This window comes from Xenopus tropicalis, chromosome 2 (genome assembly GCF_000004195.4).
Source record: "Xenopus tropicalis strain Nigerian chromosome 2, UCB_Xtro_10.0, whole genome shotgun sequence".
In the NCBI taxonomy this organism is placed as follows: domain Eukaryota; kingdom Metazoa; phylum Chordata; class Amphibia; order Anura; family Pipidae; genus Xenopus; species Xenopus tropicalis.
In genome coordinates this window covers 50,704,872-50,723,383 of record NC_030678.2, presented here as the reverse complement: position 1 = coordinate 50,723,383, position 18,512 = coordinate 50,704,872, and the positions used below count along the sequence as shown (strand labels likewise).

At 40.9% G+C, this 18,512-nt stretch overlaps 1 protein-coding gene and 1 pseudogene across 1 annotated transcript; both read left to right on the top strand.

Annotated features, from left to right (window-relative positions):
• The first annotated feature begins 9,197 nt into the window (after positions 1-9,197).
• Positions 9,198-10,779, top strand: g0s2 (G0/G1 switch 2). The gene is made up of 2 exons (XM_012971200.3): positions 9,198-9,496; positions 10,171-10,779. Exons 1-2 carry the CDS (start codon positions 9,213-9,215, stop codon positions 10,442-10,444), a joined length of 558 nt encoding a protein of 185 aa, XP_012826654.1. The 5' UTR covers positions 9,198-9,212; the 3' UTR covers positions 10,445-10,779.
• Positions 10,780-15,433: 4,654 nt separating this feature from the next.
• LOC116408763 lies at positions 15,434-17,347 on the top strand (annotated as a pseudogene).
• The last annotated feature ends 1,165 nt before the right edge of the window (positions 17,348-18,512 follow it).

Genomic DNA, 18,512 nt, shown 5'->3' with positions numbered 1-18,512 from the left:
CTATACAGTTCTATACTGTATATGCATCAGCCTTGGGCAGTGCAAAGGATCCCTGGAAGATCAGTGAGACATGGTTGTGTGGTGCTCTCATAGAAAGACCACATGACAAGGGGACTCCTCAATTGACCCTTCGCCTTGAGGCACCCCACTGAACCCCCTTGTTACAAATCTCAATGAAACACCAGGAGACAGAGGTGGAGAAAATGGCCACAGCATTTATTCACATTTTATCAAATAAATAGGACCTTGCCAGCCTAACCCAAGGCAATATTCTAAAGCCATAATTCCATAAGAGGTCGCTACTATGCTCTGCCGTTCCTTGCTGAAGACTTGAATGAGTATTAGACTGCCTCTACGTACAGAGAGGATGGCCCCAAACTCTGCTACCAGCAGGAGCTGCATTACCAACCATGAGAGAAGTTCAGCAGCCCTGCTGCCGGTCCTGGATCTGCAGTGTCTCGATGATAGGAAATCCAAGCAGGCTGTCACCTAGCACAAGCAGTAGTAGCGTCTATATCTATCAGTCCACCGTGCAGTCACAGGAGAGAACCTCCTTTCTCCCTCTGCTAAAATTACCTGTGCAGTACTCTGGCAAGGTCCTACCGCTGCTGTGACAAATAAAACTTAAAATATATTATCATATATCCACTATTTTGATCCAGAGGAAGGCAAAAAACCCAACCTGAAGCTACTGCCAATTATGCCTCAAGAGGGAAAAAATTCCCAACTCTCAAGTTTATACCATATAAAGATACAGAAAGCACAATATAAAAATGCATTCAGGTAAAATTCCACATTCAGTTATTAATAGATAATATGAAAACCAAAAGAAGAGAAACTCCTGACATTTCTCAAAATATGCAAAAAGAGGGAGGGTGGGTGGGATGTTTCTACCTGCTCAGAAGATAAGGAAGTGAGTGCTTTTCTGACATCACATCCCTCTCTTTCTCCGCCCCTCCCCAGGCCAACCTTCTCCTGCCTTAACTCTTTCCTTCTCACCTAATCACAGTTGCACCTGGTTCTGCCAATCTCTAAACATAAACCAGTGTAATCTGGCTGCTGGTTATTCGGATCCCTTGTCATGCAGCCCCTGCGCTTATATCTCCAGGGCTTTCCTAGACCAGTGCATTTTTTACAGAAGTGGAGTGGTGTCTAAAATATTGGTACCCCCCACCATCACTGAATTAAATTATATATATTAAATACATCTTTCTAGTATGATGTCAAAAATCCCTTTCTAACATATTTAACAGAACATTTAGTTTGCGTTTTAGGGTTATTTAGCACTAATCATCAATAGCTATCATCTTCACCAAATTTACCTAGGTAAGGGAACCCTTAGCAACCAATGTCAAACCAAGATGTTTGTCTTTAAGGGCTCTGGCACACGGGGAGATTAGTCGCCCGCGACAAATCTCCGTGTTCGCGGGCGACTAATCTCCCCGAATTGCCATCCCACCGCCGAAAATGTAAGTTGCCGGTGGGATGGCCCACGCTGTGCAGGCGATTTCGGCAAATCGGCGAAGTTGACTCGCGAGGCAATTTCGGTGATTTGCCGAAATCGCCTACGCAGCGTGTGTCATCCCACTGGCGACTTACATTTTCACCGGTGGGATGGCAGTTCTGGGAGATTAGTCGCCGTGACAAGGGAGATTTGTCGCAGGCGACTAATCTCCCTGTGTGACAGAGCCCTAAAAGGTGGTTAGTAAATGCTGCCTGCTGATTGGATAATATAGGTGGCTAGACCTGCAGCAAACTTTGCACCTTTTATTATTATATAACCTTAGCATTCTCCAGTTACAAAGATGTGTCAGTAGGGAACAATACGGATACATACAGCTGCCATTCTCTTGTGTGGCTGTAGACTGCTTCAATCATAGCAATTCATACAACTGTTATCAGGAAGTTTAAGGGTAGTATTTCAACATCTCTAGGAGAGTACTGTATTACCTAATGGCCATTTTACATAGTGCTCTTACACAGCGCTTTACAGAGAATATCCATCATTAAATCAGACCCTGACCCAGAAGAACTTACAGAGAAACCGAGTAATGGTACAAACTTCTTAGTCTGGAAAACTGTTTTATTATTACAGAAAATAAGGAAACAGAATGAACTAGAATGAACTCAATGGAAAAAGGGGTTTTTAGGGTTTTTGATTCTAATGGCTGCAAAATAATTTAAATGCTTAAAGAAGAAGCATCAATGGATCATCAATGGTTGAGAATCAGGGGGGCACTGTGAATAGAGTGTATCAGATCAGTGCTGAAAATCTTGCACATTTGATATGAACTTTTAAATATTAAAAAATGCTCCATGAGGAGAACCCCACTGACTATATTGATAGTTTTATACATATATGCATATGTAAATACATTCAGTATATATTGTCAGTTCTGCTCTCCCAAAGCTTTGTCCAAAAGTTAAAATGAAACCACATTTGCAGCCAAAGTACATTTCATTTAAAAGTTTGTGAATCTTTATTCCCACCAACATCATTTCACCCTTGGGCTAGGTCCCTATGGGGTACGTATACATCAATATGCTGTGTTTAGGTTCAGAGCTGCCATAGACACTGGAGGGTTGATTCACAAGTGCGATAAAACGAGCGCTATTTATAGCATGCGCTAAAAATTTTATAGCGTCTTATTTTTCGCGTCTTAACGCACGATTCACTAAAAGGATACTTGCGTTAACTTAGACGCAATGCTGTTTGCGTTAAGTTGCAAAGACTATTTTCATGCGGTATTTGACGCAACGCGCGCTAATTAACGCAGCACGCACAAATTGTCACCCATATTAGCCATACACGCCATTACTTTCGGAAAGCTACTGTTCTGAAAATGACCATTTCCCTGGAAACTGGAGGCTGCATCACTCTAGGGCCAACACATAATTGAATAAATCACACTGCAAAGTCCGTATTGTGTTGCTAATTAATTAAATGTGTTAAAATTAACGCATTTGGTTGCACGCTATTTAACGCACGCGATATGCGACTTAACGCATGCGAACTGAACGTTTTTTTCACGCCAATTTTAACGCAAAAAAGCATGCAATAATGCTTATCGCACATTAGTGAATCAACCCTTGGGTCTCTTCCTGCCCCATCCTCTTGCAGATACCAGAAGAGAGAAGTACCCCTAAGCTTTGACCACCAACAGGCTGTGGAGAATTTAGTTTTTTTAACTTGTTTTTTTTTTGTAGAGGTACCCGAGAGCTGCCACCCTGTATATATATCAATTTAAATGTCCAGCTGTAAGTGAATAATTGCAGAAAATCTCCAAGTACAAAAACTATGCAAAAGGTTAAGTATACATGGTGTGATGAGTGGAGCAGGTTCATTGTGTAAATGACAGGCTGCATACTTCCCTTAGCAGAGAGGTGAATGGGTTTACAGTCTCCTGATGCAATAACCAAGAACAAATGCTGACGCAACATCATATATAGGACTAAATGTATTGTCCTGTAAAATGAATGTTAAAGGGTTTATCTGTAAGCTCCAACTAGCGGATTTACTTTTTCTTCTAAAGGGCTGCATTATTTGTACCCCCTTGTGTTCCAATGAAAAAGAAAAAATACCGCACTTTTTACATAAAAGAATAAAATACAAAAACTGTATATAAGAAATTAAGATATGCTTCTAAATTATTAAATGAGGGCAGGGTCATTATCTGGGAGTACAGGAGTACAGTGTCAGACTGGGAACCCAGGGGCCCACCAGAAAACCTTAGGCCCTAGGCCTGCTTGCCAAACTATTTTTCCTGCTTTCCTCACCCAACCTCTTTATTCTCCTAGTCTCTTTAATTTACATGCTAGCATCTATTCTTCCATCTATTTCTAATCTTCCTTCCCATTCAGAAATAGGGAATGACCATGAAACAGGCCAAATCGTCAGGAGCAGGAGGGCCCACTTACACCAGGGCCAACCGGGAGTTTTCCTGGTATCCTGGTGGGCCAGTCCGACACTGCAGGAGTAGTGCAGTCAGAGTCAGGTGGTCCCCGAGATGGAAAGGTGCAAACAGGGCCAGCATCATAAAGGTTGGGACCACGTACAAGTTATTTATCTGCCCTCCCCAATGAACACAAGCATTTAGTATTCAGCTGCACTAACAATGAACTAGCAGGTAGGTAGGTTTTACTAGGACTTTTGTTGAACTTGAACTTGATGGATTTTTTTTCAACCACAGCTACTGTGATAAAAATGATTCTAATTTTACTGGAAAGCATTGGTGTAACGAGAGACCCTGCAACTGTTAGGTGCCCAGGAACTGTAGGGGCCCAGTAAGACTTTGGCTGATAAGCAGCTGCAATAGATAGAAAATATCTTGTTCCCAACGTTTAAAGGCCAATGATTTTGCTGTGAGGCCAAATAGGTCAATCCACTGCTGATAGGTTAATATAGGAGATAGCTCATATAATTCAGCAAATAGATCCTAATATAAACAAGTTGTTTTACTCTGTAATATGTAGTTCATAGAAATTTCCTTTAATTGTTGTGCTAATGGCAGTCAGTTTAATGGGGCCAGTAAAGTTTGTCCTATATATAAACCCTACAGACCTAAATGCCCCTGTCACACTGCTCTGAATTGGCATAGCTTGATACAAAAGTTGCATAAGTTCCTACGAAAGTGGCATAAGTTTGCATAAATTATGTGTTAAGTTTAATGGCTTAATGATATTGCTGTGGGGCCCAATAACTAGTCATTCCATGGGTTAAAGGTTTATGTAGGAAATAGCACACATAATTCAGTAAATAAACCGAGACCAAAGTTGAATCATAATCATCTACATACTTTTTTGTCCCTTTAAAATGTAAAACATAAATGCCCTGATGGCTACATTGGTGGTAATAAGGATTAACTGACTGACAGCAAAGCACAAATGCAGTACCACATACCACTTGGTGTTGCTTCACTGACTCACCTTTCTCTGCATTTCACCCTCTATAAACATGAAGCTGATATGTAGCATCCACCTTTCCAAATACCCTCCCAAAAATGCTGCAGTCTGGTGGGCAGTAGGGGGTAGGGCAAAATCACCCATGTAGCTTGAAAGAGGACTGCAAATTGGAGCAATTACTATATTATAAAATAGCAGCAATGTTACTTACAAAGTACATACAAAGTATGTAGCCATAAAGGTCAATCTATCAGTTATTAATTGTTTCTCTGTTGATATAATTTCTGTTCAATTTGTAACTATTTCTCAGTGCCATCTAGGAAATCGCTCACATGAGCTTTTTGCAATAAAGTCTTTCCAAAATTTTCTTTTGTGGTAAAAGGTTAGGAGTGCAGAGCATGCTGGGGAATCTGCAGGCTGCACAAATGACTCACGAAGAGGCAACTGCTCTCTGTAGCCAAACACAAAGAAGGCTGTGCCCCATGTGTGATGTAGCAGGAGATGTAGTCCCACCCAGGGGAGGTTTGGCCATGTGCTGATCTTGCACTACTGTTGGCAAGCAGAGAAGCCTTTTGGCTAGCCTGTTGTGTAGTGGGCCAATGCCAGCCCCTTGAAGACTCAGATCCCTCCTTAGCATGCTGTGTACATACACCTAGCACACCCAGGTCCCCCAGCAGCCACAGCATGTATTATCTCTGTGAAGACTAGCTGCTACCTTTCCTACTATAGCCATTTGTTGGCGAGCAATTGTCACGTAGTTAATGTGCAGAGACTGTGGTTAGTCCTGAAGGAAACCCCCACTATAACCTGTTTTGGCTATGAAAGATGTAATTAGATACCTTTCTTTGTGTTGGAATGAGTCTTTGCTGATAATCCTGTCATTCCCAAAATACTCTGTGAGCTGATGCAAGGTTTCCTGCAGGGTTACAGGATGAGCAGATCTCTTAGTTTGTTTTATTGACTAACAATTTATTAGGGTTGAGGAGACTGCCTCATACAGATATAAATAAACAAAAGGAATTCTGGGAATGAATTCCAAACAAGCTCCAAGAAAATCCAATTTACATGGGTTTATCCTATAGGCTAATGCTCACCCACTGGGTTTTTAAAGCAAAAGCCAGGATAATAGCTGATCAGATCCCCAACTTTATTGACTAGGGAGATTTGGATTTTAACTCATATCTGTCCTGGGAAACACCAGGGGCCACCTTGGATATGGGCGTAGTTCCAGAGAAATTAGATAGAAACCCAACCATATCTACTACTGCTATGGTGTGGGCCAGCTATGTGATGGCAGATATGTTTCAGGGTCAAATTATAAAATGTCAGAAAGGGAAGTTTATGAAGCCATTGGGCAGACTGAGTGCCATTGGTGGGCAATCTGTGTCTGGCCCATGGGCCTCCCGGTTGGACAGTTATGGTCTATAAATGCTTTCCTTAAACTGTTTTCACTGAGCCATCTAATGATACAAGACATACATTGCATTGCTACAGAAGGAAAAGTAACTTCCTGATAGTGACCCATACATAATAGAACCACGGGTTCACTGAATAATATACACTAGATACTTAATATATAGGTGCTATCCTATCCTGTGGCTTCCCATTGTCCTTAGCTGACTGATAAGAGATGCTTTCCCAACATCTGGAAGCGCTTTTGCTAACTCACATATTACAGTGCCAAGAGCCACATAACAGAGCATTGAATATATGTACGTACTCAAGTGTATAACTTAGTAGTGTGGTAGTTTGCTGTAGTTATGTCCAAAAATGAGCGCTTCAGATGTTGTTGGACTACATATTTTGGTATAATCGAAAGCCAATGTCTTTACAATAACAGATATCCTTGTAGAACAGCAATTGGCAAGTGCAAACACAATGCTGTGCGTTTAAGTTGCCTTTTTTACATCATGTTATCTTTTGTATAACACCATTGAATAACATTTTTTCATCGATGATCTTACTACAAAGTTCTGCTCCATGTTAGTGATGGCTATAATAATGACTTCCATGCAGCCTTCATGTATGTTCGACTACAGAGAGCAGTTGTCACTTTGTGAGTCATTTATGCAGCCTGCAGATTCCCCAGCAAGCTCTGTACTCCTAACCTTTTACCCACAAAGGAAAATTTTTGAAAGACTTGATTTTATCTCGCAAAGCACTTGATTGCCTCTCATGTGAGTGATTTACTGAATGGCAGTGAGAAATAGATACAAATCGAGCAGAGATTATATCAAGACAATCAATAAATAATAGATTGACCTTTATGGCTACTTTTTTTTATAAGTTGTTTGATGTATTCATATATATTAGGTAACATAACATCACATAAATAGGATGTGTTTTTAGTGTTTTTTAGTTCAGGATGATTTTTTAAAGTAACATTGCTCCTGTTTTATTAAACAGTAATTGTTCCAATTTGCAGTTCTATTTCTAGCTACAGGGGCAGGGTCGGACTGGGGGGTGCTGGGCCCTCCGAGGCTGCCACCGCAGGGCCCTGTACCCCCCAAGGGTCCCCTGCTGTGGTCCCCACACATATCCCCCCGGGCCCCCCCACCAACCCCCTCCCCCAAGCACACATACTTAGGAGCATTGGGAGAGGGGAACCTGTGGTCCCCGGAACACCCAGCAGGGATCAGTTCTGGGCCGGGGTCCACCGGGTTTTTTCCTGGTGTACCGTCATCCCAGTCCGATTTTACCCTACCCCTATTGCCCACCAGACTGCAGCATTTTTGGGAGAATATTTAAAAGGTGGATGCTTCATATCAGCTTCATCATTACTTCTTTGTGAGACAAGATCCATGGAAATGGAAACATATTCTTGGCCTGCATATAAGCGCAGGTCGAGAAACCACCCATTTTCTCCGATGGTTATGGTGTGTCTGTACCCTCTAGCCTGCGTCTAGCATTAGCCTAGGGGCTCATACTAGTGATTTTAGTTTAAAGGAACAGTAACACCAAAAAATGAAAGTGTATAAAAGTAACTAAAATATAATGTGCTGCTGCCCTGCACTGGTAAAAGTTGTGTGTTTATTTCAGAAACCCTACTATAATTTATATAAATAAGCTGCTGTGTAACCATGGGGGCAGCCATTCAAAGGAGAAAAGGCACAGGCACATAGCAGATAACAGATAAAACACTATTGTATTCTACAGAGCTTATCTGTTATCTGCTATGTAACCTGTGCCTTTTCTCCTTTTTTCCAGCCTGAATGGCTGCCCCCATGGCTACACAGCAGCTTATTATATAAATTATAGTAGTGTTACTGTAGCAAACACACCAGTTTTACCAGTGCAGGTGCAACAGTGCATTATATTTTTATTACTTTAAAGCTCTTTCATTTTTTGGTGTTACTGTTCCTTTAAGGTACAGTGTATTTGTACTTGCGGACACAGCACCTTGAACATGTTCTAAAGGCAAGGAGTATTAGAGGAAAACATTCTGACAGAACTGAAGCTACAGCACAAGCTTTGTACCTGCAGCTGCTGTACTCACATCTTTTAAGGCTAATGTCGCTCACTTGTTTTTTTCTGCTAGCTTAAAGAAGCCACTGTAGAAAATGCCAGTGGAGGAGATTTATTGTGGGTGACTAATCTCCTTACTATTAGTTTATATCTGCAAGCTTTAGATTTAAATTCAGCATTTGTAACATGTAGTATCCTTTCTGGGCGTTTTTACTCTTTGCACTGCTAGTTCTGACTCCCTAATGTACCAGAAGCCAGCTGATTTCTGCTACATCGTTTCAAAAGTCAGAATCAGAGAACAGAAAGTGATACACAAATACTGCTTTTAGTTGCAATTACATTTCCAAATAAATAAATCTATTGAAATAGCTTTGGGGGTCCTCCATCTGCTGCACTACATTCAGCTTGTGATCCTGATGCAGCAAATGCTGGAGGGCTGCCGGGTGGCTCTCACTCAACACATTTAGCAATTCTGTACAATTCTAGTGCAATCCCCAGGACAGAACGGAGTTAAAATCCAAATCTCTCCAGTCAATAAAACAAACCAAAAGCTGCTCATCCTGTAACTCTGCAGGCACATCTACTCACAGAGTATTTTGGGAATGACAGGATTATCAGCAAGGACTCTAAAACAAAAAAGGTGTCTAATTACCCCTTTCATGAACAAAACAGGTTATAGTGGGGGTTTCCTTAAGGTCAAACCACAGACCCTACACGTTTGCTACGTGACAATTGCTCGCCAGCAGATGGCTACAGTAGGAGAGGCAGCCACTAGTCTAATTCACAGAGATAATACATGCTGTGGCTGCTGGGGGAGCTGGGCATGCTACGTGCATGTACACAGTATGCTAAGGAGGGATCTGAGTCCTCAAGGGGCTGGCGTTGGCCCACTAGACAAAAGGCTAGCCAAAAGGCTTCTCTGCTTGCCAACAGTAGTGCGTGATCAGCACATGGCTAACCGCCCCTGGGTGGGGCTACAGCTCCTGCTACGTCACATGTGGGGCGGGACTTACTGGCTTAAAAGGACAGCGCTGTGGAAGATGCAGCAAGAGAAACTGGTCTCAATAGAGAGTAGTGATCCGAGAGCTACAAAACCCTACACAGCAGTACCGGACAACTATTCCTTTGGGTGAGCAGACATTACCTTTACCTTTCTAACCAATGGGTATACCTTGTGCTAGTGACATGCTGTGAGGGTGCAATGCTTGTTTCATTACTTACAGAATAGTTGCACTATTAGATAGAATTGTACTATTATTAGTATTGCACTAGAATTGTACTGAATTGCTAAACGTGTTCAATAGTGAGAGCCATCTGGCAGCCCTCCTGCATTTGCTGCATCAGGATCACTGGAAAGCTGAACATAGTGCAGCAGATGGAGGGCCCCCAAAGCTGCATTCCTATAGTTTTATATTTATTTGGAAATGCAATTGCCAGTAAAAACAGTATTTGGATATCCCTTTCTGTTCTGTGATTCTGACTTTTGAAACAATGTAACAGAAATCAGCTGGCTTCTGGTACATTAGGGAGTCAGAACTAGCAGTGCAAAGAATAAAAACACCCAGAAAGGACACTGCTTTCAATAGCAATTGCATTTATATCACTGTATTTGTATTTGGTTCTCTATATACAGTACTTTATTTTAATCAGAGCATATTTAAAACAGAAATGTGCACATGCAGAAAATCCTGTTTCCATGTTTCCCAGTTTTAGCTTTACCTTTAATTCAGTGTAAACATGCTGCTTCTGTAACATCTCCCTTCCGAATGGCACAGAGAATAATAAGCCTTTTCTCTCTTGTAGGTTGGCTATCCCAAGCATTTTGACCCAATATGGAAACCATCCACGAACTGATCCCATTTGCCAAAGAGATGCTGAGCCAGAAACCCAACAGAAAAATGGTGAAAATCTACGTGTTGGGCAGTGTGTTAGCCTTTTTCGGAGTGGTCATTGGGCTGGTGGAAACAGTGTGCAGTCCTTTCTCTGGTCGGGAGGACACAGAGGAAGAGGAGAGAAAGAATCAAGTGGTTCCATTACCAGTGCCAGTTCCCCAAACAAAACAGGAGGTGATCTTTGAAAAAAGAAAGCCTCACAGCCTTGGGGCAAGAAGCATTGCAAACCGGGGACATGCATCCTAAGGGCGCACTCTGTGAGGAAAAAGACTGAAAGTGGAAGTTTTGAGTCATGTAAAGAAAGGATGTGAGCGATTGCCTGTGAATGTGACTGTATCGAGATGTTGAAACCTTCTGGACTTATTTATGGCTATTGCTGCTGTGCAGCTGTGCACATATTCCTGTATTGTACCCGTATGGTGGTACTGAATGTGTCAAACTACCAGCTAACCCTTACTTTTTATATTATAAATACCTACTATATTTTGCTTTAAAATAAATACTCTATTTTATTATAGAACATGTCTGCCTCTTTATATTCCCATGTCACTAACCAGAGTAAACCTGCTGGCAGGGGCTTCAGTATGTTAATGACTATCCAGACATCTGAAGAAGCCAAGGGGCTCATTTACATTCTCATTCATTAGAGGATTGTTATACATAAGGATTTTATTACATGGCCAATTTAGTGTGTAAATGCAGTAGAAATGGAGGGGAAACAAAGAATCAGATTACTTGTCTGCCATTGTTTTATTTTTTGTCTGTAGGTTTCACACATCTATCAGACCAACAAAATCACTTTCTTTAATTATCCATCGTGGATTCTTAGCTTTTTCTTAATTTGATTTTATGTTGCAGGAACAATATTATCATGTGCCAGAATAGGTATTGAATATGACATAATGTGACACTTGTTTAGCATATCAAGTAAATTGTTCACAAGCTTACATGGCCATGTTGTTTGCTACAGACTGCGCCTTTAACAGAAGAGTCTGCAACCTGAAACTCCTAAAGGCTCTGGGCCATCAGAGAAACAGTAAAAGCCTCACAATCACCACTCATTCTCTTGAATGGAAAACACAGAACTGGTATTTTCTTTTTTTATTTTAGCTCAAAATGCTCCCTGAAGCATTTCCAGGGTGAAATAATGCCAGTAACTTGCACACACACAATTCCAATTTAAGTGAATGAGAGATGGTAGCAGTGAATTTGTACACTTTATCAGCAATTGGCACATGATGACAGAGAATACATTTCACATGCCATTAACCTAAAGGTGTCTCTGAACAACAACTGCCTCTATGCTTTGTGGGCAGTGGATTTTGAGACCCCCAAACAGATTAATAGCCAGTTTGTAGATCATTGCTCAATACAGAACTTTGCAATGCTTAATATAAATGGTAGGGGTGTTTTAAGTATACAAATACTGCCAAATCATTGATACTCATGTATATAAACACAGTCATACAAATTATGGGCACATAGGTATAGTGATTGCCAGTAGCAACCAATTAGCCATTTGGTTTTATCTCTAACTTGTGTTAGACTATTAAAAACTTTTGCTGATATTAGTTAATGAGCCATGTGGGGTATATTTACCATGCTGTGTAAAAAGTGGAGTGAAGCATTACCATTGATGTTGCAAAGGGCAACCAATCAGCAATTAGATTTCAACAGTTACAAAACCAAAGCAAAACATCTGATTGGCTGCTACAAGCAACATCACCAGTACTGTTTTACTCCACTTTTTACACAGCATGATAAATATACCCCATAGTGCTTCTGATAACTGTAAAGATTACTACAAGGGCATTTGTACCAATATTCTATTAACAAAATAAGGGAAATATGGTTACCTAATTATATCTCCACTGCCTCCATAGTACCTGTGCCTGATATGCCCTGTACAAGACACCTTTGAGTGGTTTCACACCTCAATAAGACACTGCTCTTGCTATACATGTACAAATACCACTGGGCACAATCTATAAATGGCTTGGCCTACAAGGTTTGTGGACCCCCAGTATTTATGGATCCCTGGCTAGAAGATCTTTACATGTATTTATTGTATAATATTACAATACATACCAATAAATTAGTACATATACACAGATTTTGAAAGAAAACCCCTCCTTTTTTACACTATAGGGCTCTTTTATGAACCAAGCACAATATATCCATTGCAAACTTTAAATACAAATGTTTTTAACCATAAAGGCTTCCCCCTATTTTAGCAGGTGCCTGCGCAGTTGAAATGGTATTACAACCCCTTGTGCAACCCAGTACTTACATTCTGGGATTCAGCTGCAAGGGTACATGGTACATGTACATCATGTAGCCTAATGCTCAAAGGGGAATTCTGTGTGCATACACTATAACTTTCCCTTACTTAATTGTGTTTATATAATATTTTGCATGTGAGTTCCACTCTGCAGTATGCATTTCTATTGATATGAGCCAGTACTGGAAAAGGCAGATGCTCTTATCTAGACAGAGGCATGGCTGTACCTGCAGTTGCAACTAAGAAAGGTCTCACTTTTCCCATGGACTTTATCTTATATTCATATGCAAGAACATCTATACACACCTTGAAGGATTTTGACAAAGCACCTGATGGTGACAGGTGGCTATATAAACCAACAGCTGCCCTTATAACTTCTGCTACACTAGACCATATCCTTTATATCTTTCTTAATCCAGCTTTTGCTATCCTCCCACTTTGTATTAATTGTCCAGATTAGAACCCTTTCATAGCCCTGAAGAACTTTTCTAGTTAAAGTGGTAGATGGCATTAAGCTCACATTATCTCCCTGACTTGACTTGTTAAGCATAAGCACTTCTTAAACCTTATGCCCATTTATCTTGAAAGGACCTTGTGACTAATACTAAAGATTAGCTTTTTTTAGCAGATCTTCTGGCTCAAAGAAAGAGTATGGATTCCCCTAATTTTTACTATAGTTAATCTTCTTCATTAATAAAACTAATTAGTAATATATTATAATGTTGGGAAGTGTTGGATACAAACTGGCCTTAATAAGGTGCTTGTTCCAATCACACCCCTTTATAGGAAAACTACAGCTTATTTCTCGGAGCAGAATATTCTCACGTTATAATTTCCCTGTATATGTTATGTTCAGCAAGAGTAAATGGTTTTCTATATATATTTCCAATGTATTTGCATAATGATTGTTTCTAAAACCAAATTTGAACAAAATGTGTAGGTATCAACTGGTAATGCATTTCATATACTTATATATGGAACAACTGGTAATAAGTTCCTCACATGGTTATGTAGTAGTTGAGAATGGAAGAATACTTGTTAATCCAGTTCTACATTTTACATTATAATTCATAATGCGGAAAGATCAAGAAGTATGATTATGTCATGGTGTCTCTGGTCATTAGCAGCATAAAGTTGAGCAAAAAGTTGGAGACACTAGTTTAAAGGACATGTAAAGCCTACATTTTACTACAATGTATAGATGTTGGGCACCTCACCCCCACCCAAATGGCATAGTGTGTACTGCATATATCCTCTCTATTTGCCAGCACCATCACATTTTTCTCGAACAAATAGCAGCTTGCACCTGGTGGCCATTTTCCCCTGGACACCTGATCATTTACATTTCAATCTGCTTAATTAAGGAGATTGTAAGCTCTACGGGGTAGGGACCTCCTTCCTACTGTGTCTCATACCACATGGCACTTATTCCCTGTGCATTTATATATATTTATTGTATTTATTTATTATAACACTTGTCCTCCCTGTGTGTAATTTTGCAAAGTGGCTGTTCATTGAGGCAGAAGGGCAGAAGTGAAATTAGTCTTTAGTTATCAAGGAAAGTTTTATTAGAAGCGGATTTCTTATGTATTGGTGTGACAAAGGCATGTTTGAAGGAGAACAGAAATCTTCCAGTTGAAGAGGTGGTTGAGTTGAATATGTGAGTTTGCTTAAATAACTATTAACTAACAAGAAAATAAACAATGAAGCTGTTTCCAGCTATCCCTGGCTAAAAATGGAACCCCACTTATTCATGACCACTAAATCAGTCATTTCCCAGCTATGAGGATAAACCAAGTTCCAAAACACAATTAAACCTCCTACTCTGTTAGAAATGCATGTAATACATAATAATAATATATATCATTGCTAATAATCCAAGTTTGAACCTATAAGTGGTGTACAAGCACCCTCCCACAACAGAGGTAGAGCCTAGTAGTAAGCAAAGCAAATTATACATTTCTGTTTTTGGGGTAAGCCTATTCTGAATTAAGATTCCTGCCAGAATCTGAGGTGTGCATTATGTTTCTCCCAATAGCACAGTTTTAAATAAAGGGCACCACAGTCAGAGGCACCAACCTGAGCCCTGGACATTACCCAATTGTGATCCCAGCTCTGCCCAACACTGCCTGTTTAGAATAAAGCACAATTCCATTAAATGCAATAGCGTACAGTCAAAGACAGGGCCATGCATTACATTAGCACAGAATCAAATAATGCAACAGTATTGCAAAGACCACAATATCTGAATGTGCAGGAGCCCTGCCTGGATATACTGTAGGCCACTGAATTTCAAGTACACAAAGGACCCATGCAAGTCCAATAAAAGAACTTGTCTAGTACAGCTTAGAGTAGCCGCTCTGGCATTTGTATCCAGATTGAGAGTCCGGGCCTGACAGAAACAGACTAACAATGTTTTCTAGAAAAATATATTTAATCGTTTATAGAATAATTGCTTCAACCTGTGGGTGCCCACTGGTATTCACCATATGCAAAGACAAAGGTTAATTCTGCCTCTGGATTAATAGGCTCCTCACAGTAGTGACCTGAAGCTACACAAACACTCCCTTTGCCTCTGGAATAAAGGGCAACAGTACAACAAATCCCTGTTTTCATTGCCATGACCCCTTATAAATTATATGTCTATGAAGATTCTCATTCATCCAGGTCATGATATACAGTATCTAGTAGAATTAAGTCTAAAACAGTGCTGACGTTGCAAAGAGTGGTTGAATTCACAGAGCGGGCGCAACTTGCACAACATGCCAAGGGCAAGGAGAGGCAAATAAACAAATTCACCAGTTTATTATCACGTACCAACAACACCCAGCGAACAGACAAATCAACAGGGAGGAAGGAAGATGAAAACAAGACATGCCAGAACATCAAGGATCTGTGGGTAAAGAATTTATCAGACAGGGAACTCACAGAACCAGAGAAGGATGTCTTAGCCAAGGGACTGAACTTTGCAGTGGCCCCACGGTATGTACCAGTGGTAGACTTCATCACAGCCACAGAATCATCCATCCACAACAATAAGATACCAGTGGATGAGGCTGAAAACATCCGGTTAAAAGTATCAGCAGCCCTAGCTAATGCTAAAGCTCCCCCTTCCAATCTAAGTCTGCAAGAGAGGAGGGCTCTGACATCACTTGCCAAGGACTCAAGTGTCACCATCCTGCCAGCAGATAAAGGAAGGTGTACAGTGGTACTGAATACATCAGACTACCATGCCAAAGTGTCCACACTGCTCAACGATTCAGACACATATGAGCAACTCAAGAGAGATCCAACAAGCAACTAAAAGAAGAAGGTTATAGACTGCTTGCAGCACCTTGAGAAGGAAAAGGTCATCAGTCCAGCTTTGTACCGTCGCCTTTACCCAGGCGAAGCCACTCCATGCCTATATGGACTCCCAAAAATACACAAAGAAGGAGCCCCTTTGAGGCCAATTGTCAGCAGCATTAACTGTGTGACTTATAACATTGCTAAATACGTGGCCAACATCTTAGCCCCCTTAGTTGGAAACACAGTACACCACATTCAGAACTCCATGGACTTTGTCAAAAAAGTGAAGGAGTTAAAGCTGGAGATCGATGATACAATGGTGTCCTATGACGTAACATCTCTGTTCACATGCATACCCACTGCCGAGGCAATTGATACAGTGAGGAAACGGCTGAAACAAGACACCACCCTCAGCAGCAGAACAAAGCTGACCCCAGAACAAGTTTGTTCCTTACTGGACCTATGTCTCAATACCACTTATTTCAAGCACAAGGAAGTTTTCTATAGACAAAAACATGGCTGTGCCATGGGTTCGCCTGTGTCTCCAATTGTAGCGAACCTTTACATGGAAGAAGTGGAAAAGAAAGCCCTGGACACCTTCAAGGGAACAACACCAAGTCATTGGTTCAGATATGTGGATGACACCTGGGTCAAAATTAAAGAACGCGAGGTTCCAGCCTTCACCAAACACATAAACTCGGTGGACAAAAACATCACGTTCACAAGGGAAGATGTGAAAGACAGCAAACTGGCTTTTTTGGACTGTGCTATAGTTATCAAAGAGGGGAGGGACCTGGATATTGAAGTATACAGGAAACCCACCCACACAGACCAGTACTTGCTGTTTGATTCCCACCACCCTTTGGAACATAAACTGGGTGTAATTAGGACTCTACATCATCGGGCTGAAACTGTGGCATCCAATGCAGAGGCCAAGGAGAAAGAATATAAACATCTAAAAGGAGCTCTGAAAACTTGTGGGTACCCAGACTGGGCCTTCATCAAAACCAAATCGAAGACCAACAGAAAGACCAGACCTACAAACAGAAGGGAGGAACACAGCAGGCGAAACAACATAGTCATTCCATATGTTGCTGGAACATCAGAAAAACTTAGGAGAATTTTCAACAAACATCGCATTCCTGTGTTTTTCAAACCCAGCAACACCCTGAGACAGAAGCTGGTGCACCCGAAAGACCCAACACCCAAGCACATGAAAAGTAATGTGGTCTATGCTGTCCAGTGTAGTGAAGAGTGCTCAGACTTATACATTGGGGAGACAAAACAACCTCTCTGTAAGAGAATGGCCCAACATAGGCGGGCAAACTCCTCAGGACAAGACTCAGCGGTCTATCTACACCTCAAAGAAAAAGGTCACTCTTTTGAGGACAGTAACGTACATATTTTAGACCAAGAGGACAGATGGTTTGAAAGAGGTGTGAAAGAGGCCATTTATGCCAACCTGGAAAAACCATCCCTGAACAGAGGAGGGGGCCTGAGACACCGCTTGTCACCAACATACAATGGCGCGTTGACATCCTTACCCCGGCAGTTTCACAACAGTTCACACTTCCAGTCATGTACTTTGAAGGATTAACACCTTCATCAATGAGAATCTTGGTACCATTGTGATTGGATCATACCTTCTTACACCTGTCAGTTTCAGCTAACACCTAACTGAACAAGTTCAATGGAACCATTGTGATTGGATATCTGTGACTCTACTACCATCAAGAGTTTAAATACCGGGGAATTCCCTACCAGTCATTTGAACTGAAGAAGCCACTCGGATGAGTGGTGAAACGTTTTCAAGAAAAACTCAGAAAAGTCCAGTTGTTTTAGACTTAATTCTACTAGATACCTTATAAATTGTATTCCATTAAGTAAGAAGACCGCAAACGAAGCCTTTGCATTAACAGTAAAACAGGTCAGGACCATATAAGAACAGAGATAAACCGGTACCTCCCCCTGAACACTGAAGTAACTAACCAAATCATCATATTAACGTTTTTGTATAATTTCATATGTTTAGATGCGGATCACTGGCCAAACAAAGCACAAGGTTTTGCTCCTGTCTGAGTAACAGTGTTCCATTTAGAACTAGGAGGCTATTACAGATCCTAATGTAAAACTCAAGCAAGTCCCAAATCTTTCTGCAGTTTAATAAATTTACACCATTTAGCACAATTCTAACATGATTTACCAGTAATAATTAAGGACATTGCAAAGATGGTGTGGTCCCCAACCTTTCTGTTGGAGAACAACAATAGCATCATAAAAGTTCATGGAGGTGCCAAATAAGGGCTAAGATTGGCTATTAGGCAGCCTCTATGCACATTATCAGCTTACAGGAGGCTTTATTTGGTAGTAAATCTTGTTTTCAACCAAAACTTGCCCCCAAGTCAGGAATTCAAAAGTAACTACCTGGTTTGGGGGCACTAATAGTAACATCCAAGGGGTTGGAAAGCAACATGTTGCTCACGAGCCACTGGTTGGGGATCACTGGGTTAAAGCAAACCTTTAGTAAAAAGGTCCTAATTTTCCAGTGCAAGATGCATTATAACCAACTCAGCATTTGCTTTTATTAACTTAAAGGACAAGGAAAGGTAAAAGCACTGGGGGCTGTTAGGTTGTTAGGCACCACCAGTGATAAAAAAATAGATGCGGGCGACAAATAACACGTG

Coding starts and splice junctions, on each gene's coding strand:
- g0s2 (XM_012971200.3), top strand. CDS start 9,213: ATGCTAAGGAGGGATCTGAGTCCTCAAGGGGCTGGCGTTGGCCCACTA. Junction 9,497..10,170: donor CCGGACAACTATTCCTTTGG/GTGAGCAGACAT, acceptor TCTCTCTTGTAG/GTTGGCTATCCCAAGCATTT.